Source organism: Ceratotherium simum, chromosome 25 (genome assembly GCF_057802395.1).
Source record: "Ceratotherium simum simum isolate JZ-2026a chromosome 25, ASM5780239v1, whole genome shotgun sequence".
NCBI lineage: Eukaryota > Metazoa > Chordata > Mammalia > Perissodactyla > Rhinocerotidae > Ceratotherium > Ceratotherium simum.
Genome location: NC_141924.1, coordinates 13,221,307 through 13,248,889, shown reverse-complemented (window position 1 = coordinate 13,248,889; position 27,583 = coordinate 13,221,307). Strand labels below are relative to the sequence as shown.

The window sequence follows — 27,583 nt, the reverse complement described above, 5'->3', positions numbered from 1 at the left end:
TCGAGGTAGCCCCAGGCCTAATGTTTCCAGTTCAGCTGGGTCCGCTGTGGGAGCCCAGATGTCCCAACTCAGCCTTCCAGCCAGCAGAGAGAGGAGCTCCAGCTGTGGAGGGAGCTGGCATGCTGTGTGTGTGCAGGGACGCATGTGTGTACACATGTGTGCAAAGAGAGCCCAGATGTCTGTGGACAGGAGGGAGGGAGGCAGGAGGGAGAGGTCTGCCATGTTGCAGCCAGCAGAGAGCAATGTGGAAAAAATGAGACCACTTCAGAACATCCCAAAGCAGCTACGGTATGTTCTAAACAATGGTGACCAGTGGGCAATACAAACAGAGGCCCCTTTGGCCCAGCAGAGCCAACCCAAACACCAGCATCCCTTGGAAGAGGCTTCTTTGCCCTGAAAGAAGGTGACGGGGGCAGCTGGTAAACAGCACCATGCCTAGGAAGGCTGAAGTTTGCGCGACCCAGGTTCAGGCTGGGCAGGAAGCTGGTTTAGAGCAGGCAGGGACTCCCAGGTTGGAGAAGTCTCTTGAAGGAGGTCTTTCTGGCTGGGCGATGTCATAGATAGAACGGGGGTCTTGGAGTTAGTCACTGCTGAGTTCAAATCTTGGCTTTGTCACTTACTAACTGTGAGACCTTGGACAAGGGTCTTTACCCACTGAGCCTCAGTTTCTCCATCCTGTAAAATGGGGAGAGTAAGAATAATATCCAGCTTGCAGGAATGTCGTGAGGCCCTGCTGCTCACGGGGCAGTCAGAGCACCAGCATCGCGGGCATCATGGGGGATGGGGAGCTTGTTAGAAACGCAGATTCGCGGGCCCCACCCTGGACCTACTGGATTAGAATCTACATTTTAACAAGATCCTTGTGCAGGAAAGTTTGAGAAGCGCTCTCGTAAGGATTAAATTGGATAATATCTGCACTGTTTCTACACTAGAAAGTTACAGTAAAAGGTAGCAATTTGTATTATTTCCATTGCCCCCCCTTCATCCAGACACAACTTCTCTATGAATTGTCCTGACTTCCCATTGAGGCTGGGGTGGTCTTAGGGCTAAAATCTATCGCGAGGAGCAGAAAATATATGATTTATTCAATGAACAAATATTTATTGATCTCCTCTGAGTAAGCATAGGGAACTACACAATACCTACTAGTGTTTATGGAGCTCTTCCTATGTGCCAGACCCTGTTCTAAGTGCCTTCCATGGACTAACTCATTTAAACGTCATAAAACCCCATGAAACGATGGGCCTCGGCTTCAAGGAGATTGCAAATACCTAAAGCAGGGGTTGGCAAGCTTTTTCTGTAAATGGACAGAGCAAATATTTCTGGCTTTGCTGGCCATATGGTCTCCGTTGCAACTACTCAAACTTTGCTGTCGTAGCATGAAAATAGCCATGGACGATATGTAAACAAGTGAGCATGGCTGTGTTCCAGTAAAACTTTATTTACAAAAACAGATGGTGGGTGGATTTGGCCTGCTAGGTGCAGTTTGGCCACGCCTGGCTGAGAGCATAATACACTGTACTGGGGAAAGGCCACCTGGTCTGGAGCGGAGAGATGCTCTGCTCCTCACCAGCTGTGAGTCCAGTGAATAACTATAGACTGCGTGCTGGCCACTGTGCCAGCTTCCAGGCTGGGCATGAAGACATGAGGGGCGCCAAACCAGGCCTGGTCCGTGTCTTAATAGGGCTTATGTTTTCGTGAAGGAGATATATGTCATCAGATAAAAGCACGGATAAATGTATAAATTATCAACCAGGATAAAGTGCTATGAAAGAAAGGTACCCATACGGCACCATGAAGGCACATGACAGGCTAATGTCGCATGTAATGTTCATTGAGTGCTTAGTGTATGCCGTAACTGTTTCATGCACTGTGCTTATATTAACTCGTTAGTTCTCATGACAACTCTATGAAGTAAGTGCTTTAATTACCCCCCTCACACACAGGCTAACACTGAGGCACAGAGAGGTTAAGCCATTTGTCCAAGGCCACCCAGTGAGGAAATGGGGGAGCTGGGTTTGTGAAGCCAGGCAGTCTGACTTAGGCTCTCTGTGTAACCACTGTGCTCCCCTGCTTTCAGGCCCTACACTGCCCACCTCTCAGAATGTCCTCTGAGCTCATGTGGATCAGGGAGGGCTTCCCTGAGGCAGTGACAGTGGATGGTTGAGGAGCTAATTGGGCAGAATAGAGGCAGGTGTGGAGAGGTCCAGGGAGAGAAGGCAGCACCAGCCAGGACTGGAGGAAGCAGCTTGTTGGGGAGTTGAAAGGAGCTGGATCACAAAGAGCTGTGGAGGGGCCTGGGGAGCACTAAGGGAGATGAGGCAGGCGGGGGCCAGGCCACGTGGGGGCTCACGGGTCACCGGGGGCCTGTGGCTCATGCCACAGCGCATGCCTTTATCCTCAGGGCAGTGGGAAACAGTGAAGGGCTTCAGGTAGGCAGGGCTGTCACGATCTGATTTGCATCTTAAGAAGCAAATGGATTAAGAAGGAGTCAAAAGTGGCGCCAGGGAACCAGCGAGAAGGCTATTGCAGCTGACCGGACAAGCAGCGATGGTGCCTGGACCAGGTGGGTTCTAAGGCTGTGGGCAGAGATGGGCGGGTTTGAGGGATGTTTAGGAGGTGAGTTAAGGCTTGCTGATGGGTGGATCCGGTGGAGAAGAGAGTGGTGTTGAGGATAGCTTCTAGGTCTGGATGGATAAAACCACTAGCTTTATCAAGCCTAAGGAGTCAAGGGAGGGAAATCGAGGCTGGTTTGGGACGTACTGAACTTGAGGTGCCTCGGGGATGTGCACGTGGAGCATGGAGGGGCAGTCGGATGTGAAGTCTGGGGCAGAAAGGTATAAACGGGAGTCGCAGACGCAGAGGTGAGCACAGGAGAGCTTGCCCGTGGAAGAGTGGAGGGCTCACCCTTGAGGCTTGGGGAGCCCCAGTGTTTAGTGGCTGGCTAGGGACGACCTTGGGCAAATCTCCTGGTGTCCCTGGGCCTCCACTTCCTTGTCTGTAAAATGGGGACGAAAATCTGAACCCTTACAGGGTTACAGTGATTAAATGATAGAAGGATGTGGAAGCTTTTGAAAACGCAGAATGTTGGTAAACTATGCACAATTTATTATTTTCTATGCTGGTGACAGAAATGAAGAGTGTCATAAGTACCCAGAAGGAATGACATCGTCCCTTCTGGAGGGGGTGGCCTGGGTCGTAAATTCCTTGTGAATCCTCTTTTTGGCCAAATTCTGCAGACAAATCATTTCAGGATCTAGTGACCCACTGGGCCCTGGCACCTATGGCTGTCCTGCTGTGAAATCGCTCTTCACGATGGGCACGGTTGGAGGATGGGCAAAGGCCCTGTTATCCCCTCACTCAGTCTGGCAGAGGAGGAGGGGGGAGTGGTGGTCCATGGGGTGCAGGGGTGGGAGGTCGGCAGACCTGGGCCTGGCGCCCACTCTTTGCTGGCTCTCCATGGGAGCTGAGTGTGCGCTTTCCCTTCTCTGGGTCTCAGGTCTGCACTCTGATGGGGTTGGACCAGATGACCTCTAGGGTCCCGTCCATCTCTGATGGTCCTGTGCCCCCCAAGACCTCCCCTCAGGGCCCCTCAGCCGGGCCGCCCTCATGCCTATCCCCCATGCTAGGCGTGGCCTTTAATCAAAATAGTTGTCATAATCAGGTGATGGAGGGCGGGCTCCCTATTTTCTGGGCACGGTGTTAAGCTCTTTATGCCTGTTATCCCTTTTGGGACTTGATCCATTCTAATGGGATAGAATCACAGATGTGCTGGGTGGGGAGAAGGTTCTAGGTTCTTGGACATCTCTCCCTCTCTCCTTCCACGCTGTGCTGGATGGGGTAGCCAGTGACCATGAAAGGGGATGGGCTGCAACAAATGTGTATGTGTATGTGTGTGTGAGAGAGAGAGAGAGTGTGTGTGTGTGTGTGTGAAAGTGTATGTATGTGAGAGAGTATGTATGAGTGTGTGAGAGAGTGTGTGGGTGTATGTGAGTGTGTGTGAGAGAGAGTGAGGGGGGAGCGAGGAGGAGAGAGAAGAAGGAGGAGAGAGAGCAAGAGAAGGAGAGGAGAGGATGGGAGAGGTGGGGGAGAGTGGGAGACAGAGAGAGACAGAGAGAGAGACAGAGGTGTTGCTGGAGAAGAGAGAAAGACTTCCAAGAAAGAGGAAGAGGAAAAAGAAGATGGTGGATGAGAGGAAAAGAGGCAAGTCGAGCGTGGTGGTCAGAGTGGGCTCTAGATGCGGATGCTTGGGGTCACCCCCGGCCCTCCCACTGGCTGTGTGGCCTCAGCACCTCACCTTTCTCCTCTGTGTAATGGGTACACCAACGGTACCTACCTCTTAGAGTTGTTGTGAAGATGAATGAAGATAGTGTACAAAGTGTCAGGCCTGGCACACACACAGTGCAGTGTCCAGTGAATGTCTGCTGTATAGAATGACACAGGAGAGGAATCCTGGAAGCCCAGCGAGCTTCCTTTGGGAGCGCCATGTGTGCAGGGGCCGGATGCTCTCCCAATTCCCGTCGTCTCTGGGGCTGCTCATCAGCTGCAGGAGCTCAGGAGAGAGATGGCCTGATTGCATCTCACTCGCTGCCCTGCCTGCCCTCTGAGCCTCGGCTCCCCCTCTGCTGTGGGGAGAGCATTGGCACCCCGCTCCTGGGGCTGGATGAGGACTGAGGCGGAAACGCATTTTAAGCAAGTAGAACGGTGCCGGGTACCCGGCGAGCGCCGGGAAACCTCAGTTCTCACCACAGCAGGGCACATTGCTGCTGTTCTCATGGGCCTGGGCTACCTCGCTGGTGTTTATTAAAGTGCGGGTTGTGACTCATGACTGGGTTGTGAAGTCAGCGTGGTGGCTGCAGCCCGCACTTAAATAGCTGAACTGGGACAGGATAGAAACCGTGGACGCGTGGGGAGTGCGCAAGGGGTGGGCACCGTCTTGTGAAACGCTCTCTCTGGTTGTGTGGATGTGAGTGAGTACGCACTGCCGCTGAGCATGACCCCTAAGTGCAGGGTGTGATTTGGCCACACTGACCTTGATGACCTCTGGCGGGAATGTCTCTCACAATGATTTTGCTAGAAGGGGCTGTGGGGCTGGGGCAGCAGTCTGGAGCACTCGGATGATGTCGGGGTGGGGGGCAGGTGGCGTCCTAGAAAGTGTACCTGGCTGGGGTGAGTCATTGTCCCTCTCTGCACCTCGGCTTTTCCCTCCTCTGTAAAATGGGAGCATTTCCGGAGCTGGGAGGATGTGTCATCACACTTCTAAACTTGGGCGGGAAGGAGGGGGTGGTGGACTTCCCTCCCTGTTCCCCTGGGGCGGCTGGGGAGCCCCAACAAAGCACCACCTTAACCCTAGTCTCACTGTATCCTCAGAGCCCCCCAGGGGATGGTACTCATGGAGGCTCAGAGAAGTCGTGTAGCTTGCCCAAGGCCACAGAGTGGAGCTCACCTTGAAATCAGGCCTTTTCACTCCATGTCCCAAGCTCAGACCTTGACACCTGGTATCCCCACACCACCCAGGCTTAGGTACCTAGGGAATCCCTTGGTGCCTGGTGGGAGCAGCAGAGGGGGATGGAGGAAGGGGGTTCTCTGAGGCTGGGAAGGGTGGCTTTGGCTCCGCTTGAGACCCAACATCCACCTCTGTCCTCATTCTGGGAAGAGGGGGGACGTGCCAGGCAGCCCTAGGGAGAGTGGTTCCTCATTTATTCACTCAGCAAACATCTGGACCTGACCTGGGACAGGTCCTGTGCTGGGCTGGGTTGGGGGGGGTGGGAGGAGAATTCTATTTGCGGCTGCTCCTCTTGGTGTCCTCCAGCTGTGCATGGTCCAGCGGGGGAGAAGAATCCATAAGGGAAATCATGACACGCAGGTCAGAAAACAGAGTGGTCGCCTCCTTGCAACCCAGCCTCCTCCTCCATTCCCAGGCTCGGGGGAGGCAGCACGTTCACCGTCCCCTGGCCAGGACTCCTGGATGCCTCCCCCAGACCCAGGCTGTCAGTGAATCCTGCCGGGTCTGACTTCAAATACATCCAGAATCAGACCCCTTCCCAGCCACCTCCCCCACTTCCACCCTGGTCCAGGCACCTGCCTCTCTAGCCTGGACTGTGGCCTCACCTCCTACTGGTCTCCCTACTCCTGCTCAGACCCCAGAGTCAGTTCTCCAGCAGAAGCAGAGTGAGGCTGTTGGTGTGGATTCAGTCCTCGCCTCTCTGTGCAGAACCTTCCCCTGGTCCCATCTCAGAGTAAAGCTGAGGCCCGCAGGTCCCGGCCTGGCCTCCCACCTGCCCGCTCACACCCTCTCCCTACCCATGTGGCCTCCGGCCTGCCCCCGAGCATGCCAGCCTCAGACGCTTTGCACTGGCTGTTCCCTCTGCCTGGGATGCTCTTCCCAGCATCTGCAGGACCAGACACGCTCCCTCACCTCCTTCAGGTCTCTGCTCAGATGTTCCCTTCCCAGAGAGGACCTCTCTGACCATCCCACTGAAAACTCCCTCTCTCCCTTCCCTGTTTAATCTTTCTCCTTTGCACTTTTCACTGTGTAACATACGCAATAATAATGACTAATGCCTACCGAGTGCTTCCTGTGCTCTGGGCTGGTGTGGAGAGCTGTCTTACACTGGCTCACATAAGCCTCGTTACAGCCCAGCAAGGTACCAGTGAACATCACCCCCATCGCCAGGAATCTGAGGCCCAGGGAGGTTCACGGAGAAGTGGCAGAGCTGGATTTGAACCTGGGCAGTGTGTGCTCAAGCCCGAGGTTACATTCGCCCGTCTCCTACTGGTGGGCAAGTTCCGTAGATTTACCCCCAAAATAACCTTCATGTCGGTCCTCCCTGCCTTGGCTGCTTTCCACCTCCCTGACAGGTGTCTGTTCCACCTCCCTGACAGATGTCTGTTCCACCTCCCAGACAGGTGTTGGTTCCACTTCCCTGACAGGTGTCCGTTCCTGGCCCACAGTTGCCCTAGGGAACTCTCCCCCTGCCTATTCTTGCTCTCAGGTGGTCAGTGACTCTGGAAAGGCTCAACTCCTAGTTCAAGTGTACTCAGGTGAGACCTCTTTTGAGGGGAAGGGACGGAGGGCTCTGGGCAGAGCCCTCCGTCCCTTCCCCCTTCTGTTCACTTCTGGCTCTGGAAAAAGAGTGATGGACGTGGCGAGGCCCTGATACTGCAACTCTGCTGTGTGTGTGTGTGTGCGCGCGCGCGCGTGTGCATGTGTGCATGTGACCTGTGGGCACCAGCCCCTCCCCTCCCCCTGGACAGAGTGTGTCAGCTGACCCTGGGCCCATCACCCAGCCCCAGGTGCTGACTGCTCTCGCTCAACCCCACCCTGCAGTCCTGGGCTGCAGTACAGTGGATTTTGGGGTCTAGCATACAAAAGATGCTTAATACATGATGGTGGAAGGAACTAAATCCCTCTGAATCTTCTTTCCCTGTTCAGATCACATTGGGACAGCTGGGAAATACCAACTCTCATCTCCTGGACATAACACACACACACACACACACACACATCACACACACACACATCACGCAGGGACCCACATGCACACAAGCAGACATGTGCAAACACACAGGCACTTACATGTTCAGACTGACAGACACTCAGACGCACGGACATGCAGGCACCGAAAGACGCAGAACACAGCGCTGACTCATACCCTCGTGCACAAAGACAGATACGCAGACACACCAACGACAACGACAGTCACATCCTGGTCATCACCACCTCCTCAAGCTGAGATAAGGAGGGATAAGGATGGGGGGTTGTCACAGCAGACACATCCGACGGCCCCACAGAGCTGGTTGGGAAAAACAGTTCTGGTCACCATTCATTCCCGGGTCAGCCAGTGAGAGGTGGGAAGGGCCATACTAGCCACACCTGCATGGGGCCCACATGTCGGGAGGCCCAGGATGGTGACCAGGGCCTGCTGGAGCTGTCCTCCTGTCACTAGGGAGCCCTTGGACTCTATGGTTCAGGAGAAGCTATGGAACTCCTCAAATACCCATGAGGATTGGAGAGTAAGAGCGTGCATTCATTCTTTCATTCATTCGTCCCATGAGATATTCCCTGGGCGCCTTCCTTCCTCCAGGTCCTCCAGGAGGCTCTGGGCAATGCCTGCAGCTTGGCCTGCTGGACTGAGAGCAAGTGAGCCGCACCTTCTTTGCGCCCCCAGGAGATGAACCCTGCACCCCTGTCCAGCCATGCCCTTCTGGCTTTCTCTCCTCTCCCTCTCCGCTCTAGATCCTCAGGCCAGCTGATGGAACCAGGATGGCGGGAGATGCCCAGGCCGTCTCACTGGCCACCCCTCCTCTGCCTCCTCTCCTGGGGCCTCTTCAGCTCCCTGGGCTCTCAACTCCAGAGTCCTGGGGCTCCGTCCAGCCTCCTCTCTCTCTGCGCCACTCCCTTGGGGCGTTCATCAACTATCATCCACGTGCTGACAACTCGCGAACTCCTGACTCGGGCCAGGACCTGTCCTGTGAGTCCCGAACTGCAGGACATCTCCCCAGGGACTCCCACAGGCCTCTCTTCCTTCATGTGGCTGACCCTGAGCTTCGGATCCTCCCCAGTCCCAACTGGCTCCCCCCTTGACTCGTTCCTTTCCCTGGAAATCCACAGGCAGCCTTTCGGAAAATCCTGTGTGCCGTCCCTTGGGAATATTTTCAGAGTCTGACCCCTTTCCCCCTCCTTCACTGCTACCACCTTGGTTCAAGCTGCCGTCACCTCTTGTCTAGATTATTGCAGCAGGCTCCTAAGTGTTCTGCCTTTGCCCTATTTCAGTCTGTTAGGAACGTAGCAACCAGAGGGTCCTGGTAACATGTGCGATAGTGTCACTCCTCGGCTCAGACCGTCCAATGGCTTCCTACCTCAATCAGAGCAAACACCCGAGTGCTGGCTATAACCCACAGGGCCCCAGGGCCTCTCTGCACTTTTCCTTCCCTCTTCGTTGCTCAGTCTATTCTTGTCTTCCTCCCTCAGTCCTGCTCTGCAAACATTCTAGGCAGGCTCCTGTCTCACGGCCTTTGCACTTGCTGTTCCCTCTGCCTGGAACATTCTCCCCCCAGATATCCACACGGCTCATTCTCACCTCCTTCAGGTCTCTGCTCAGACTTCACAGTGGGGACTTTATTGACCCCATTCCCACTCCAGAATTCCCTATCCCCTTTTACTGCTTGATTTTTCTCCATATCACTTCTCAACAGTTTAACAGACTGTATAATTAACCTGTTAATTTCATTTACAGTAGATTGCAAGTGTCATGAGGGCCCAGTTTTTGTTTCTTCTGCTGCCGAAAAGGACCCACACCCCCTGGGCAGCTCAGATCTCTTTTGGCTTCCTGAGTACCAGGATGCTCAGCCCCTAAGAGTCAAGGAAAAGACACTCGGGGTTCCTCAGGAGCCATGGGTCTGCCTGGCAAGGTCTGCAGTCCCACGTTCAGGCCTCTGTCCACTCCAGAGGTGTGCTGGCCCCGTGCCAGACCCTGTGCTGGGCACTGGGGAGGCAGAATTGGTTCAGAATACGCTCTGCCCTTAAGGCAAGCAGAGTCCAGTAGATTGTGCCCCCGACCTTGGTAACAGCGGGAGCTCCAGCCGCCTTTCTGGAACCATCTTACCTGCCCCACTGCCCCTCCAAGTCTGAGGCAGGCTGAGTGTGAATGTTCAAGGCCAGAGATGCTGGTCTGGGTGCACAGGGCTCTGGCGTCTCTCTTTGCTGAGCCTCTTTCCGCCTTCCTGGATCTCCTGTGCCCACCCTGTTCCTCCTCACAGTTCTCTACTGTCCTCTGGAAACCCAACAGTGTCCTGTCCCCTGGCCCACCCCCATCACCTGGCCACCCCTGCTCCTGTCCACTCTGCCTCCCAAACAGCTCTTCCCTCCTCACCATCACCACAGCCAACACTCTGGTCCAGCTGCCATGGCCTCTTGCCTGGAGGACGGCGACAGCCCCCACTGGCCTCCCTGCCCCACCCCAGGGCCCAGAATTGACCTTCCCAATCAATGTCCCCTGCTCATGGTTCCCATCACACTGAGAACGAGATCTGACTTCTTCCCAGCGTGATCGGGCTCCTCTGCTCTCTCTCCGACCTCATGCTGCAGGATGCCCTCCATTCAGGCACTGTGCTCAATCAGAGTGGCCTCCCCGCTGATCCTCAGCACACCACCTTGTTCCTGCCTTAATGAGGGCTTTGCTCTTGCTATTCCCTCCTCGGGTACCGCTTCCCCGCCATCCTCTTAGCTCCTTCCCTTTCTTCCTTTAGAGAAGCGGTCCTGGCCACCTTACCTAAGTTACACCGCTCCCTGCCCTCTGCCGCCCCTCGCTCTCCACCCCCGCACAGCACAGCGCTCTGAACTGTCTCCTGGGTTGTTTGTGGGCTTGCTTACTGTTGTTTCCTCCGCTGGAACGTAACCTTCATGAAGACACTGACTTTCTTTGTTTAGTTCGCCCTTGGGGTCCCCGCTACCAGCAACAGTGACCTGCACATAGTGAGTGATTAGTGAATGTCTCAGGAGTGGATGAATGAATGAATGAATGAATGCTTCCAGAGTCCAAGTCTCAGCTCGGGTGCCACCTTCCTTCTCTAGGGAACCCTTCTGGAATGACCTCCTCCCGTCTGGGTTAGGGGCCAGGCTCACTCGATACCACACATTTCCTTCTGTCCCTGCCTGCATCATGGCAGCGAGCCCTCAGGGACAGCGGCTCTGTCATGGCCTCTCTCATGGCCTCCCACGTGGCAGGTGTGCTGTGAGGATGGGTTTCACAGACCCGAACTGTGAGCCAGCTCAGGCTCCACCCACCCTGGGTGCAGCTCCGCCTACTTCCAGACACAGCTCTGCCCACCTCCTTGGGCTGAAGCCACTCCCACTTTTGGGAGAAGCTCCGCCCACCTCCCTGGGCTGAAGCCACTCCCACCAGCTCCTCCCACCCAGGTGGGGCAGGGGAGCCTTCTAGAAGAATGATCCCTGTCTTCTAGCTTCTCTAGCCAACCAGGTTAGAGCTTAATAGAGAATGAGAGGAACTCACATCTTCCAGCTTTAAAATACTTCTGTTGTCTAGCCCAAGATTAGTGTTTTATAGATCAAGGGTCAGCAAAGGATACCACACACGGCCTGCTGTGTGCTTTTGTAAATAAAGTTGTTTCACTGGAACACAGCCACACTCCTTTGCTTTCATATTGCCTATGCTGCTTTTGTGCCACAAGGGCAGAGCTGGGTAGTTGGGGCAGAGACTGTATGGCCCACGAAGCCTAATATATTTGCTGTCTGGTCCCTTGTAGGAAAAGTTTGCCAACCCCGTTATAGATGCTCAAAAAATATTGTTGGATTAAGTCAACTCAACTCAGACCCTTGGAATCCTGTGCTGCTAATGCAACCGCGGGCCCTCCAGGTTACAGTTCACCCTCCAGTTCACCTGAGCCCATCTTATCAACAGAGTAATTAAGAGTTGTCTTTCAGGAACTGAGACCCCCTACTCCAGTCCAGGCTGGTTGAGACCACCAACCTATGAAGTGGGCCTGTGCAAATGCTCAATAAGTGACCTTTTTTTTTTTTTGCTTTAGGAAGATTAGCCCTGAGCTAACATCTGTTAGCTCATCTTCCTCCACTTTATATGTGGGTCACAGCCTCAGCATGGCTGACAAGTGGTGTAGGTCTGCACCTGGGATCCAAACTTGTGAACCCAGGCCACCGAAGCAGAGTGGGCGGAACTTAACCACTACACCACGGGGCCGGCCCCGATAAGTGACCTTTTGACATCAAGGAGCTAAGAACTCCACCCTCTGATCATGGTAACACCACCATTTTGTGAACATGCATCCTATGAAGAGGCATGAAGCTTGACTCTGCTTGCGCAGATCATCAATTTCCTCATTTCTCTTTGCCTCCAATCATCTGTCTCCATGCTCAGACTGCCTTGCTGTCATCCATGAATGGTGCCCCAAGCCCTGGATCCGGGAGACAGATCTGAGGGCACATGCCTCCTGTCTCCTTGCAGATCAGTCTTGCAAGATAAAGCTACATTTCTTTTCCCAAAAGCTGGATACATAATAATTGGCTTTTTTCATGTGCTTTGGGCAAGAGAACCCCAATTTTGTGCAGTAACACTAATTTAAGTTCAAGTCTTGTCTGGAGACACCAAAATAAATCAAACACTCTAAGCTCTTCTCTCTTTAAAAATAAGGAAATGGAGGTATAGAAATGGTAGGAATAGCCATGGAAGAATCTCATATCTTTCCTTTATGTAACAAACAGCATTTATTGAGCACCTACTGTATTCTAGGAGCTGTTCTGGGCACAGCAATGAATGAGACAAAGTTCTTGCCCCAAGCACTTGGCATCTAGCTGCTAAGGCGTTTCACCCTCGCTGTGCTCAGTGTGGCTCCTGCGTGGGGCTTGGCCTACCTCCCCACTCCATCTCTGCATGCAGGCTGTATCTCTGCCGGGCCGTGTCTCCCAAGTCCAGCAGTTTCTCTGAGGCTCCTCCCCGCCAGGCTCTGTTCTACTTGGGCCCACAGACTGTGTCTCATTCATTCAAGTTGATCTCCCCAGCACTGAGCACAGGGGCTAGCATACAGAAGGTGCTCAATCTGCCTTTAGACCACCACCAGGCTCCTTCGAGAGACCCAGACACAGTAAGGAGGAGGGATAACCAAGCAGCCCTTTAGGAATTCCATTTAAGAGCCGTGTCTTATGAGAATTCATAAAAGGAAATGATGAGCATTGTAAGATATTTTCTCCCTCTTTACAAAGAAATCTATAAATCACATCATGTTCCCTTCCTTTCTCTTCTCAGCCGCCTGGCTGACTTTATGTTCCATGGGCTTTTCAACGAAGCCCAGATTCCAGGCTGACCTGAGCATCGGGTTTGATGTGAGGAGTAATTATTGAAAGAGACAGGAGTGATCCATATAATAAAATGCCTCCTACATTTTTCATAAAAGTGATCCGTGGGTAATGCTAACCACGCTGCCGTGGGGGCTGGGGGAGGCTCTGGCCGGCCTCCCTGTGGCCGGGAAGGGTGCCTGGGAGCAGAAAGGGGGGTGCTCCTGGGAGCAGAGCAAACCTCCTCCGGAAGAGCCGCCTGAGAGCCTCGAGCAGAGCCTTCAGCCACTTCTGCTCAGGGCGGCTTTGCTGTCCCAGGCGTCAAGGACCCTCAGCCCCTCTCCTGGAAATCCCTTTCTCAGGGGACGTTGTACCTTGTTAGTTTTTGCTGATTCTTGAGAAATTTTCTTTGGGTCTCAAAAGCTTTCTCTTGATAATATGTCTCAGGTGGATTTAAGATCACAGCTATCACATTGGGATTTAACTTTGACTTGACTTGTGGGGGAATAAAAAAAAATCTCATTGATTATTTTGGTAGAAGCTCCCATCTGGCACTGCCTGATGAGTTTCTTCATTCAGTTATTCAAGAAATATTTACTGAGGCGTATTAGGTGCCGGGCACTGGGCTGGGAACATACAATGGCGAACAGGATGGGTAGAGTCCTAGCAGAGTTGACAGGACCACGAGGGAGATGGTTGCTCAAATAGACAAGGAGTCCACAGCATGATAAAGGTGCTGTGCTCTGGGAACCTCTTCAGGGGCATGAAGGACTTCCTGGAGGAGGTGGTGTTTCAGCTGAGACCTGGAGGATGTGTAGGAGTTTGCCAGACAAAGAGGGGAGGGAAGGGTGTTGCAGGCAGAGGGAACAACATACATGAAGGTTTGGCCTTCGGACAGGAGGAAAGGGAGGAGGCTCAGCTTTTTCCTGCCCTCTGCTGTGACAGAGACCTCTAGATAGTCCCGGCCCTCAAAAGATGGAAGGCAGACCCACAACTAGGAGGGAGATAAAAAATTGCATGCACTCACGGAGGAAATATTCTGCTGTGTCAGCTTCGTAATCTGCGTCCTCTGGGAAGTGATCGATCTGCTTGCAGAGACCTTTGAAGTTCCCTGGAAAACAAGGGGAGAAGGTGCACATAAGACATCATAATTTCCAGGGGCTCAGCGCCCACTGGCTTCTTTCTGACTTCTCACTCCTCTGAAGCTGGCTAAGCCCTCTCCCTCGCCCCTGAAGGAAGAGATCGCTTTGTCTGTTTGGACATCAGCCTGGTGAATCAAAACACACCCCCGCGGGGCTGCAGAGAGGATCTGAGGCCTGAGACTTCAAACCCAGCCTTCCGTCCCTGCATCAAGGCTTCTGAGGATTAGCGGAAGCTTGGCGGGCGGCGGAGGTTTGATTCTGGGCTGAGGACTGCCCCGGAGGAGGCTGATGAATGTCACCTCTGTGCCCCAACTCGGCTGGGAGTCTCCCTGTATTTTGCATGTGAGAAAGCAGATCGCTTTCCAAAGAAGGCAGCCCCCAGCCTGAGGCTGACCAACATTCCCACAGCCCTTTAGATGAGCTTGCAAACTCTTTCCCATCTGCAGTTGCATGGAATTCACTGTACCCAGCCCCTGAAAGTTCTGAAATACCCCGGGGCTGGGCCCTCTGCTGGCTCTCGTACTACGACTCATTTTGGCTCTACTGCAGGCCTGTGAGAGGGGTATCATCATCTCCATCCCACAGATGAAGAGACTGAGGCTCAGGGAGGCTAAAGGCCTAAGTAAGTACTCATGGCCAGGAAACGAAGGAATCAGGGCTCAAACGAAGGCCTTTTGATTCTAAATATTTCCTCGGTGATTCCTGAGAAGGTGAGGACCAGGTCCAATGAAAACCCCCAGTCTGACGCCATGGCAGGTCCCCGCCAACGACTGCCAAGTGCGTGAGTGAGCTATTGAAGGCAGTCTTCATAAAACTGATGCGAAGAACAGAATTACAATCACGTCCACTTCACGACAGTGGAGACTTTGTTTCATTCACTGTTGTGTCACCAGCACCAGCGCAGCTGCAACAAACGTTGGCTAACTGTCTCTGAAGGAATAGACCATCGAACCTGTGCTGGGAGACACGGCCCCGAGGATGAGAGGCGGGTTCTGCAGCTGGACTGCCCGGGTCCCGCTCGCTGGCACTGAGATGCCTCGTCTGGAAGTGGAGGTCCTCGGCAGATTGTCGTGGGGATTAAATGAGTTGACACATATAAAGTGCTCAGAACAGTACCTGGCATACTAGTAAACGTGTCAGGGCATTGATGTGAGAGAGAAATAAACTTTGACTATATTCAGCTACTGACATGTGAGCTTTTTCTGTGATAGTAGCTAATATAACCTAATTAATACAGTCCTCAATACATGTTAGCAATTTATTTTCTTATAGGGTCCCGAGCCTCCACAGCCCCTAAAGTAGGTTTTATTATATACTGTGGATACTGCTTAGGAATTTTATTACAATTTTATTACATAGACCTGTATATATTATATACACCTGCATATATAGCTTACAGGTGCACTTACAGAACTATAAGTATTTTAGGTATTTCTAGCTATTATTCTATGCTACATATTACAGAGAAGATGGTTGACTCCCCCCACCCCCCATTCACTGTCTCTGTACCAAATTCACCTCCTTTCCCAACTTCTGCAAGAAAAACAATTCCCAGAGCATACAGGACTTCTGGTAATTTCACGGAAGCTTTGTAGGGTCCCAGGAGCACGGCGTTTCACTCAATGCCCCCATAGGGCAGGTCTCTTCTCTAAGTGTTCCAGGCTGTCCCTTCTTGCTCACCCACCCCCCACCTTGTCGTCTCCCCACTGTCTCTCATCCTGAGCACATCTCCTCTCTGCCCTCACGCATCTTGGCACATTAACAGGAGGCCTCAAGTTCCGCCTAGTAGCTAGCCTCTTATCCAACTGCATACCCTTCTCTCCTGAGAAGCATCTTTGTACGGGCTGCTGAGAGGATAAAATATCCTCCCTACTGTTAAAATTACAAATCAGTGTATTTGCAAAGCACTTTCATTTTCTCTCAATTCAATCTGACAAATATTACGTCAGCGCCAACTCGGTGCCAGGCATCTTTATAAGGAATCCGTGCAGGAGGTGAGGCTCGAACAGTGGTACTGGCATGCCCTGAGGCTCCTAAAAAACGGGGACAGGGCTCCACCCCAAACCAAGGGCTCGTAGGGGGCACCTCTGTGTCTCTCTTCTAAGGGCTCTGCGCTTCGTGCTGGGGACCACGCCCACGCCTGCTCCCCCATTTGGCCTGCCTGCTCGCCTGCACAAGCCTGCGCCTCCGTCATCCTTGGACCGTTGACTTCTGTGTCTGACACAGAAGAAGGGTGAAGAGACGCTTGCTGAGAGGCTGTGTGGAATAATCAGCACACCTCTCCTGCGAGGTCTGGACCTGGGGATCCAACTGCCTATTTGATGTCTCCTGGTGGATATTTTAAAGGCACGTTTGCTCAGCAAGTCCAAACCTGATCTCATGGTCTTTCCCTCAAGCCTGGTCTTCTGGAGGCACCGACTAGCTCAGCAAATGCCCCTCCGTCGCTCCATGGTGCGGGCCTGAGCGCAGTCATCGCCACCGTCTCCTCCTCACTGGAGGTTCCATCCATCGTGACGCCCGGCTGTATGAACTCTCAGTATCTCTCAAACTTGTTGATTTCTCTGCATCGACAGCATCACTCACCACCAGGCCACTGTCCTTGCTTCCCCGGAGGACTGCAGTAGCCTCCCCACTGGTCATTTTGCACCCACTTTTATCCCTCTCTACAGAGTAATCATAGTGATCCTTTGAAAATGCAAATCTGATCAAGCCATCTCCAGCTTAAAATGCTCAGCAGCTTCCCAGTGCTCTTAGGGAAAAGCTCAACATCTTTAACAGGGCCTGATCCCGACCTCTGTCTGGCCTCACCTCCCTCTCTGTACACATGCCATCTCGGCCTTCCTTTCTGCATGCTCCCACCTACCACAGGATCTTTGCACATGCTGGTCTGGCTGCCTGAGCCTCCACCACATCCTTTGTTGTCTCCTTCCCTCAACTTCCTCTGCCCTCCTGCACTGTACTAGTTGAGTGTCTATACCTCTGTTGGCTGCTCCGTGTTGGGGGGAGATGTTAAGGCATGAGTGATGCTGGTGGGAATGTTCCAATAAAGAGGGAAGAATTGATGACCCAGAGAGAGGAGGGAACAATGCAGTAGCAATGTGAGAGGGGATGAGGTCCAGGACACAAGTGCAAGGGTGGCCTTGTATGGGGTGAACGATGGTGCATCCACTGCACCAGGAGGGAAGGTGGCATCTGTGGGTGCAGGTGCAGGGGATGGGTAGACATGATGGAAGCTTGTCTTCTGGTTGCTTCTATTTTCTTGACAACATGGGAAGCGGGATCACTAAATGAGAGTGATGAAGAGGAGGCAGGATTGGGGAAGTGAGGAAGGAGGAAGGGAGTGAAATTTTTCTCCACAAGAGTGGGATCGAGAATGGACCAGGCCTGAGATATGAAGTACATGTGTTGGTGGCTTGAAGGTCCCTCCTGAGATTCTGTGGTTTTCTACGGCCACATTTAGGGCTTGGCTGAGTCTAGCTGGAGGGTTGCCTTTAACCAGGATGGGGTCTGTGAGATGAGTGCAAGAGGGGAGGGGGAGAGGGAGTGATTTTGAAGATGGATCAGACTCTCAGCTGGGTAAAGGGGGCAGTGAAGAGGTGGCAGGTTCAATGCAGTGGAAGCCTAGGGTGGAGGTCAGAGAATTGTTTAGCCTGGGGTGGGGGGCTCATGGGAGTGAGCTGGGAAGGTGGGGCATGGGCGTCAGAGGCTGAGATTGTGGGGAGGGCGTGGGTATTGGTAAGGTCAGGGTCGAGGACGAGACCATGAGCAGGGAGGCTCTGGTCGGGTAGAGGTAGGGATGACATTCAAAGTATTTAGCAACTGGAAAGCTCATACAAATTAATATATAAGACAAAACTAAATGTTCACTTTTATTTTCTAGATACATCAAGTCTATATTAGGAAACTGCTTACCAAGTTAAAAGTTGAAGTGCCAATGATTCATCAAATTATTCTAATAAGCCCCAAATCACTGGTTGGTTTTTAGAAATTATTGGTGTGATCTTTTAATGATGAGACTCTTACAAACTAAATGATGGCCCTGTCTGGACCACGATTTGACACAGGGAACCACACCAGATGCTTCCAACACGTCTCTGTTAGAGGAAGAGTCATTTCGTCTCAGTGAGTACAGAATTTTCTCCTACCCCATCTGATGCCCTTCCATCAGAGGACTTCTCTGTGAAAATAGCCCTCAGTCCTGTCCTTGGCAACCCCAGGAAGCAGGACTGATATGGTGCTGGGAGGGGTACAGTGTGGAGAAGGCAGAAACCTCAGAGGTAGTGCAAGCATGGGCAGTGGCTCGTGATGCACAGAGCTCACCCCTTTGCCCATCCTTGGGGAGAGGAGAGGGATCGTCCCAGCCTCTCTTCTCTGCCAGTGACAGCCCAGGAGCCACCCCTGCCCAGCCCTCTTCCCTGTGCTTAGTGGGGCTGATTGGTGAGACACGATTTCAATATTTAACAACCAGCGAGGCAGGACGGTAGGGGGTGGGGGCAAGGCCAGGTGCTGGGAGGGCGGTCAGTATGATGTGAAATCTTCGAGAGCACAGGAGGAACACCAGAGAATAAGACAGCGCCAGCGCCAGGAGTGGGTGAATGTCAGCAGGAGGGAGTCGGGGTGGAGAGGCTGGGAAGAGTCTCAAGAGGCAGTGAGGGAAAGGGAGGTGGGTGTGGGAGATAAAACAGCCCATGTGAGGGATGGGGGTGTGGCGTCCTCAGGGGAGAGCTGGGTTTCTGGGTTTCCATCAGAGCAAGGAGAAAAGAGGCTGGGAAATTGGGGGTTTTGCTGACATCAAGACAAAATTCCAGAGAGCCACGGGCCAGGATTTGGGGGATGGGGGAGTTGGAGATTGGGTCAGATTAGGGGGTGAACAGAGCGCTGCGGGACGAATGATTAGTAGTGAGGAATGACTGAGGTAAACCGGGTCTCTGAGGCTGATGGTGGCGATGAGGCTGTGAGGGTCAGCTGGAAGTGTAAGGGGTCTCCAGGAGCACTCGGAGCTCTGGGGCCCTAGACTCAGTCCAACTAATGTGTTGAGGAGGTTCATGAGGGGGAGGTGGTGCCCAAGGTACTCAATTGTCTTTGGTGGAATTTAAATTTGGTAGAACATCCACATCGCCAGACATCACCACAGGCAGTGAAGAGTGGTGTCATCTTGTTTTCTTGATGCCAGACTAGAATTCTGCTCTATTTCTTTCTGGTTGGTGGTCCTGAAGCCCAGGTGTTGATATAGCTTCAGGCATAGATGGATCCAGGTGTTCAAAAAATCTGGTGTCTCTCTCCATCTCTGGTTTTCCTCTCAGTTGGTTTCCTTCTTAGGCAGGCTCTCTCCCAAAGGTAGAGACTAAGGGCTGATTAAGTGCCTGGCCCTGGGGTGGTGGAGGGAAATCTAACCTGATTCCTGCCCTTCAGGGGCACACAGTCTAGGGGGAAAGACAGAAAGCACAGAATTCACTAGAATGTAATGTCTCACATAGCATATTAGAGGGATGTACAAGCCTTTATGGGAGCATAGTTAGTCAGCTAACATTTATGTAGCACCGACTGAATACTGTGCTCTGTGCAACCAGCTGAGGACACAGAGGAAAAAATATAATTTCTGTCCCCACAGTACATGCGGTCGATGGTGGGAGACAGAATACAGATGCTGGGGTGTAGCGGGATGTAGGACGTGAGAGGGAAGCAGAGCGTGCCTGGGAGCACACAAGGGGTGCATTTCTGGGCGTGTGAGTGTGCGAGTGTCGACACGGCTTCCTGAGGAGGAGGTGGCTCAGCTGATACAGACGGTGGAGAGGGAGTTAGCTAGGTGAAGGAGGTAGGGGTGCACGTGTGTGTGTGTGTGTGTGTGTGTGTGTGTGCTGGGGCGTGATGAGGAAGTGATGGAGGGTGAGAGGGATTTCTAGGAAGAGGGACCAGCAAGAGCAAAGTCAGGGAAGGGCCGGGTACACAGGAGGGAACCAACCATCTCAGGGGGTCAGAGAAGGTCCCCCAAAGCAAAGTTGGGGGTATCAAGGAAGCCTGAAGGCAGTGGTTGCTGAAGGAGCTGGCTCGCACCAGCTCACGGGGGCTGATTGTTAATGTCTCTTCCTAACTCACGTTAGTAGCTTGGAATCAGCCACCCTGGGAATATTTGCAGCGCGGGAATGGGAAAATACTACAAATCAAGGTCCGTTTTCCCTGCCCAGAGAGCCAGTTGTCGACATTTACCAGCACACCACTGGATGAAGGGCAACCCCTTGTGAGGGGTCGGCTGGTGCAAAGACATGACTTCCCAGGGGGATCAGAGATTTACAAAAAGATAGGTCCCATTTGGAGGGCCAGATGGGTGAGGGTGAGGGCAGGAGACAGCTGGGGAGGGGGTGGGGGCCAGATCCCACAGGGCTTGTGGTCCAGGCTGAACTGAGGAGGGGCGTCTCACTGCCCACTCTCACCACAGGCATTGGCTCTGAGCTTTTGGAGGATGAGGTTGTAGGGGAGACCCTTCCCCATCAACTAGAGAGGCTTATTCTGCCAAGGGGCCCAACCACCACAAAATCTCTCCTGAAACCCACCCCAGAAGGGCAGGGGGCCCCGCCAACCCCAAAGCCAAGTGATTTCAGGCCAAGCTGAGATGGAAAGGCCAACAGCTGTGCCTTAGGCTGCCACTGTTCTGCCTCCAGGAATTCACCGTCTCAGACTGGAAATTTCAGCTCGCAGGTATTAAGTCGTTTAGGAGGAGGTTTCATCAGCTTTGTAAAAAGCACATTAATATCTCACAACACCAACTGCTGTCTCATTTCTTTGAGCTACAATAAGCTCTTCATAAACCTGGTCATTAGGGGCTGAGCAGACGCTGTTTTATTTTCCACACATTCATGAGAGGCTGAAAGAGCCATGTGGGAGTCGGGAGGGCGCAGGGGTGGCGCGGCCGGGGCTCGGGGAGGAGGCTGTCTAAGTAATTTTTTAAGAGCAGCAAATGAAGGGGTTGGTGGGAGCTGCTTTCTCTGTGTTTTAAACCTTCTCTGCTCCTGGATTTTGCTCTGCTGGCAGGGCCCTCCCTGACGGCAGGGATTCAGGAGACCTCGGGGCGGGCGGGCGATGCCTGGCTTGTTCCTTGCTGGAACCCCAGCCCCCAGCACAGTACTGGCACCAGCTGGTGCTGGAGGGTTTGCAACAACTACTTATGTGGCTGTCCATGAGTTCGTTCTTCCGCCTGCTCGTTTGTTCGTTCGTTCATTCGTTCATTCATTCATTCATTCAGTGGATTGTTTTGAATGCCTACCGTGTGCTGGGTCCTGTGTCGGCACTGGGTGGAGGCGGGAGGTAGAATGGGGTGAGAAGTCTGTTCTGGCTGCCTGCCTCCCTTCCCTGAATCTGCCCATTTCCTTTTGCCCTGAGCTCTCGCCTCGCAGGAGTCCTGACCGCAACCATGAGCACTTGCTCATGCAGCCTCCAGTAGTTTCCTGTCCTGATTCCTGTCTCCACAGCAACTTCTTTAGTTCCTTCCATGGATGCCAGGGGGGACGAGACTACTCCAGACTCAGAAAGTTCCAGCTTCTAAGCCTGGCTTTGCTAGCTATTAGCTGTGTGGCTGCAAGCAAGTTGTGTGACCTCTCTGTGCCTCAGTTTCCTTAGCTATAATAAAGGGATATTAATCCCTGCCCATGGGGCGATTCTGAGGACTCAGTGAGATAACAGAAGCGAAGGTCCCTAGCGTGGTTCCTAACCCAGAGCAGGCACTCAATGAATGTAGTTCATCCTTCACTTTCTTCTTCAAATGACACCTCTTTCAGGAAGCCTTTCTTGATTGCCCTTAGCTAAAAAGACTTTTTCCCCCTCCTACTCTTCTATGCAGTGGTTCTAGATTTCGATGGGCCTACGAATCACCTGGGGATCATCTTAAGCCAGATTCTGACTCAGTGGGTGTGGAGTGGGGCCCGAGACTCTGCATTTCTCACAAACTCCCAGGCGATGCTGATGCTGGAGGGTTCCCAGTGGACCACACTTTGGGTTGGGTAGTGGGGCTTTTCAACGTTTTGAATCTGCTTTGATCATTTTCTGTGTTCTGCTATCACTGTTTGGCAACAAATAGCTACAAGCCTGTAAGCTCCCGAAGGGCAGAATTTCTTCTAGAGAGTTCCCTGAACGTACCATATTTTCCTTGATTCTAAGATGCTCACATGCACCTTTCAGTGAAATTGGGATGTGTCTTAATTTAGTTGATGGGTTCTTTTACTGCAGTGTGTCCCTTTTCTCCTGAAAAATCATTATTACATTGATGGTGTGTCTTATAATTAATTATAATGGCTACATGACAAATGTTTATTGAATAACTGGATAGATGAATGAGTCAGCGTGTGTGTGTGTGTGTGCGCGTGCACATGTGTGTGGGCAGGGAGCACACTACACATTTCCGTTCTCCTAAACAGGTGGACATTATGCCAACCATTAGAATCCTGGGGCACCAGGATCTTCTGCACCTCTCCTAGTAAAGCCGATTTGACAACATCAAAATAGGTGTATAGGGCCGGCTCCGTGGCTTAGCGGTTAAGTGCGCGCGCTCTGATGCTGACGGCCCGGGTTCGGATCCCGGGAGCGCCCCGAGGCACCACTTCTCCGTCCAACGCGAGGCCGAGTCCCACGTACAGCAACTAGAAGGACGTGAACCTGTGACATACAACTATCTACTGGGGCTTTGGGGGGAAAAAAACTGAATAAATAAAATCTTTAAAAAAAAAAAATAGGTGTATAATCCACAGCCCAGCAATTTCTCTCAGAAATTTGCCTGGGAAGCCCTTGTGTGTGTGCACAAGGAGATGTGTATGAGGCTGTTCATAACAGCACTGCTTGGAACAGCAAAGCACTGGGAACAGCTCACATTTCTATTGTCAGGAGAATGATAATACCTGGGAGTATATTAATATAATGGGATATTAAACAGCAGTGAGAATGAGTGGGTTACAGCCTCACAGGTCAACACAGGTGAATTCCACAAACATAATATTGAACATAAAAATCAAGCCATGGAAAAATACATACGATATGATTTCATTGTCACGAAGTAAAAACGTGTACAACTAGACTATAGCACGTTTAGAAATACACATGTTTGTGGTGAAACTGTAAAGTCAAGCAAGGAAATGATAAATACAGAATTCAAGAGGGAGGGTGTTGACCCGAGCTGGGGGAGGGTGGGGGTGGTGGCGGGGAGGGCACAGAACGGCTTCAATGAACTGGATGCTCCATTTCTTAACCTGGTGGTGAGCGCACAGGTGCTCATTTATTGTTATTATGTCTACCTCACTATGGCAGAGCCTGCTGGCTCTTTCCTAATATCCTGTTCTCTCCATCTTCCCGTGTTTTACCCAGACATATGGCTTCCCAGCATATAGACTTTGGTTCCCAGCCTCTCTTGCAGCTAGTGGTGGCCATGTAACTAAATTCTGACCAAGGGGATGTAAGTGGAAGCAACATCTGAGCAATGTCCTTCAGAGGATGAGACGTGCCCGTCTCAGCATCCTTCCTCTTGGCACATGGAATACAGAGACCCGGTTGCCATCTTGGACCATGACACAACCTTGTGAATGGAGAGCTGTGTGGTGGTGGAATAAGAGAAAGGCCTCGGGGCCGTGCCGCCATGGAGCCACACCAGCCCTGGACATCTTATCTCCAGACTTGTGCCATGAGAGAGAAATAAACTATCTTTTTCATTTTAGTTTAAAAAAACCTGTAGCTAAACCTAATCCTGATGAACACAATCATACATGTAAAATAGTCTTTTATATGTATTTAATATTAAACACATTTTAAAGAAGACTATTTGTTGAACCCTTAGTGCTTGCGTACAGAAGGTGCTCACTAAATAGCTATAGAATAATTGAACGAATGAATGAATTAAAAGGTGTGTCAATGTTCCTCACAACCTCTTTGCTCAGGATAAACTTAGTTACCGTTCAGTGCCAGCTGTGGCTGTGAGTAAGGGACGAGGTAGGCAGGGGCGTTGCTGAGAAGAGCATGCAACGGGGTAAGTCAGCCTTCGACAAAGGGAGTCAGAAAAGAGGAGCAAGATGGTGCACAGGAAGAATGAATAGATCCCCGCGAGGACAAGTAAACCACGACTGTCGGTGCTTAGAGACTGTGGAGGTCCCTGGAGATGGTGGTCAGGACCACACACTGGGGGCTCTGGGTGCCACGAGGAGCGGTGCTCTCACCGGCTGGTGGGTTGATATGGGCCTGACCTCACCAAGATGGAGAACTTAGAAGAATCTGGAACTTCAAGTCCCTTTCCTCCCAGCCTGCAGCTCTGGCCTCCCCACCTCCACAGTGCTGACCCTGGAGCAGGCCCCCTGAGACAGGAAAACCTCAGACCCTCTTCACACCACAATGTGACTGAAAGCCTGTTCCTGATGAGGTTAAGGACCCTCCGCACAGACAACAAGCCAACCTAAAACGTCCTCCATGAAGCAGACCTGCAGGTTTGGGTGTTGTCATAGGCCATGAAGGAACCTTCCCGAATTACAGTTCAATTAGTTCAACTCCTGCTGCTAGAGAGGCAGTGAACATCAGTGGTTAGCCTCAGAGTCTGGAGGCTGCCTGGCCTCGTATCTCAGTTACACCACTGAACTTCTCTGAACCTCAGTCCTCTTGTCTGTAAGATGGGGAGACAGTAAGACCTGTCTCATAGGGTTGTGAGAATTGCCTAAGGTGCTGCATCGAGGGGGCTTAGCAAGTGCCTGGCACCTGGTAGGGGTTCTATGAGTGATAGGTGCTATTGCTGGGGGGCACAGATGGGTCACACACAGTCCTTACTCTCGAGAAGCTCACAGACGAGTCGGAGAGAGTGGTGATTACACTCTGAGGTGTCAGGAAAGCTCCCCGGTGGAGGCATGCCCGGGGAGTACAGGAACCTGATACGCTCAGATCCTGCAAAACAGGACTGTTCAAACGACTGTCAACCCAGAGCTCCAGGAGGAGGCGGATAATGAATAAATACCGTCACGTGCCAACAGCTCCAAATTCATCCTGAGAGGCCTTGTGGTGAAGTGGAAGGATGGCTGTGCACTTAGCAGGGGAGCGTGTGTTTGAGCCCTTCCCACCACTTATTAACCACGTGATCTTGGGCAAGTCGTTCCCTTTTCAATGGATTCAGCATTTTAGCTGGTCCTGACACTTTTAGTGAGTGCCTGCTAGGCATGGTGGTTGAGCCAGGTGTGCAATAGAGGGGATCAATCCAGCAGATCCCCCGTCCCCAAGAATGATGAGTCTAGGAGGCACCGGACAAATAATCGACTTATAAGACCCAGAGTGACCACAAAAGCAAGGGCGGGATGGTGACACCACGAGCCAGGCATGGAGCTAAGCACTTTACATTGCGTTCTCAAAAAACCTTTTGTTATTTTCTCCACTTTAAAGGTGTGGAAATGGAGGCACAGAGAGGTGAGGAATGCATCTAAGGATTCACCGCTGGTGTGAGCGAAGGAGCTGGGATCTGACCCCAGGGAGCGGGGTTCTAGGTGACCACTATGTGGTATTGTTACCACATAGTGGTACCTGTGCCACTGACCCACGAGGATGGAGGCATCTCACGTGATGAGGATCCACAGGACTGGGGATACCCATCTAACCACACTCTTGTTTCCAAGCCAAACATACTCCCCGGCTCAGGAGTCTTTAAGACTCCCATTGCCTGCAGCACAAAGGGCAGGTGTCTTAAGAACCAGACATTCCCAGCTCTGCCCAGTTGGACCCAAAGCTTCCCACCTTGCCTGCTCTGACTCTTCTCTCCCAGCTATGCTGGTCTCAGAGAAGCATTTGGCATTTCCCTGTTCCTCACTTTCCCTCCCAGCTGAATCAAGCTCTCCCTTCTTCTCTACCCAAATCAATGCCTGTTTTACTGCAGAGGGAGAGCTAGGAGCCATGGGTGGGTATGTACAGGCAGGGCTGGGACGAGGGTGAGGCACTGAGGGTCTAAATTTAAGGTGGCGCTCACTCTCAGGGTCGTGCAGATGTAGTGAGCACCTCCTCCAATTTTGCAGCTTGCACTAGCCCGGCCCTGAGAAGGAGAGGAGATGTCAGGTCGGTACCTGGGTGAGTGTTGTGGTTTTTAGAACTGCCTGCTTAGGTAGTGAGCTCCCTGTCACTGGAGGGGTTCAAGCAGAAGGTGGTCGGCTGCCTCTTAGGCATGCTGAAGGCGGCATTTCTATAATAGCTGGGAGGAGGAGTAGATGATTCTGAGGTGCCTTCCCTCCCCTGGAAGCTAGGATTTAAGGCACCCTCTCTGATTCCACAGCTCAGAGGTGTGTCTCCTTCCTTTCAAGATCACTCATCTGGCAATTAACCACAGGCTGCCTCATGACAGCTCTTGTATTGACGTCTTCTCTTGTTATTTCAAATTTCACAGGTTTATGCGTCATTTTCCTAATAGCATTCTACGTGTACTGAGGACAGGGATTGAACTGTACACTTTCTGTTCTCTCTCAGAGGGTGTGGGAGACTCTCTAATATTTACTAAAAATCCTCTCTGTGCCAATACTTTACATCTCACCTGATTCAATGATCAATCCTTTGGGTAGGTTCTATTAAAGAGCCCATTCTACAGATTGAGAAACTGGAGGCTCATAGAGCTTGATAAATATTAACTACTCTTTTTAATAGAAATTCAGGACTGACACTATTAGAATGCCTGGGTGTGTAGCCTTGGGTAAGTTGCTTAACCCTCTTTGGGCCTCAGTTTCCTTACTGTAAAATGGGAGAATAACATTACCTATTTCACAGGCTCTTGTAAGTGTTCAATAAGTTAACATACACGGAAAGCACTTAGAATAATGCATGCTGGTGAGCTCTCAGCACACATCATTTATTATTAATTATTATTGTCATTGCTATCACAAGAGTGGTGGGCCTTGTCATATCTAGAAAAAAGAATGATCAGAATACAAGTCTTCATATTTCCAGGTGTTTAAATGATCTGGACCAGTCATCCAGGTGGGAAGACAGGCCAGTCACCGCCAGAGCTTCTAATTTCCTCAGAATTGTCCCTCTCCCCAGGAGAGAGAATCCTGCCTCAGAAGCCATTTGTAGAAATGGAAATGTGGGTATCCCGGGAGTCTAGCTGGCAGGAATCCATCAGCTAGAACTCGATTGCCTTTGGGGGAAGTGCAAAGAAAGTTCTCGAAACTACTAAGCTGAGGGCAAGACTTGGTCTTTAATTATTGATTAATTAATTGATTAAAAACACATTGGCAGCTTTCTCTGTGCTAGGCACTCTGCTAGGAAGCAGATAAGGATGAAAAAATTAGAATCTTTTGTTCTGAAGCTTTCATAGTCTGGGGCGGGGTAGGGGGCAGACAGAGGAGTGGACACAGTGAGCCCTGGCCCCCCAAAGCCAGCCTGTACTCAGAGAGGAGCAGGCAAGACAGCCAGGCTGCCTTCTGCTTCTCTACCACAGTCCCCGGGAGGGAAGGCGTTCTTGAGGGATGAGGAAAATTACTGAGAGAAGTTGCAGCTGATCCTGACAGCTCAGCGAGGACAAGATAAGGAGGGAGGGGGAGTTGGTTGTACCAGTCTCTGAGTGTGCGTGGAAGAGATGGAGGCAAGCTCTCAGGGGACCACCGAGGCCTCTGCCACCCGCTGAGGATGGGCGGGCTCTGGA

The 27,583-nt window shown here is 52.0% G+C and overlaps 1 protein-coding gene across 1 annotated transcript in view; it reads right to left on the bottom strand.

The window, feature by feature from the left end:
* CACNG2 (calcium voltage-gated channel auxiliary subunit gamma 2) overlaps window positions 1-27,583 on the bottom strand; it is a 111,218-nt gene that overhangs the window by 4,443 nt on the left and 79,192 nt on the right. The window contains exon 2 of the mRNA XM_004418099.3: window positions 13,839-13,922. Within this exon, the coding sequence (XP_004418156.1) occupies window positions 13,839-13,922 (84 nt within the window). The remainder of the gene's footprint in view (window positions 1-13,838; window positions 13,923-27,583) is intronic.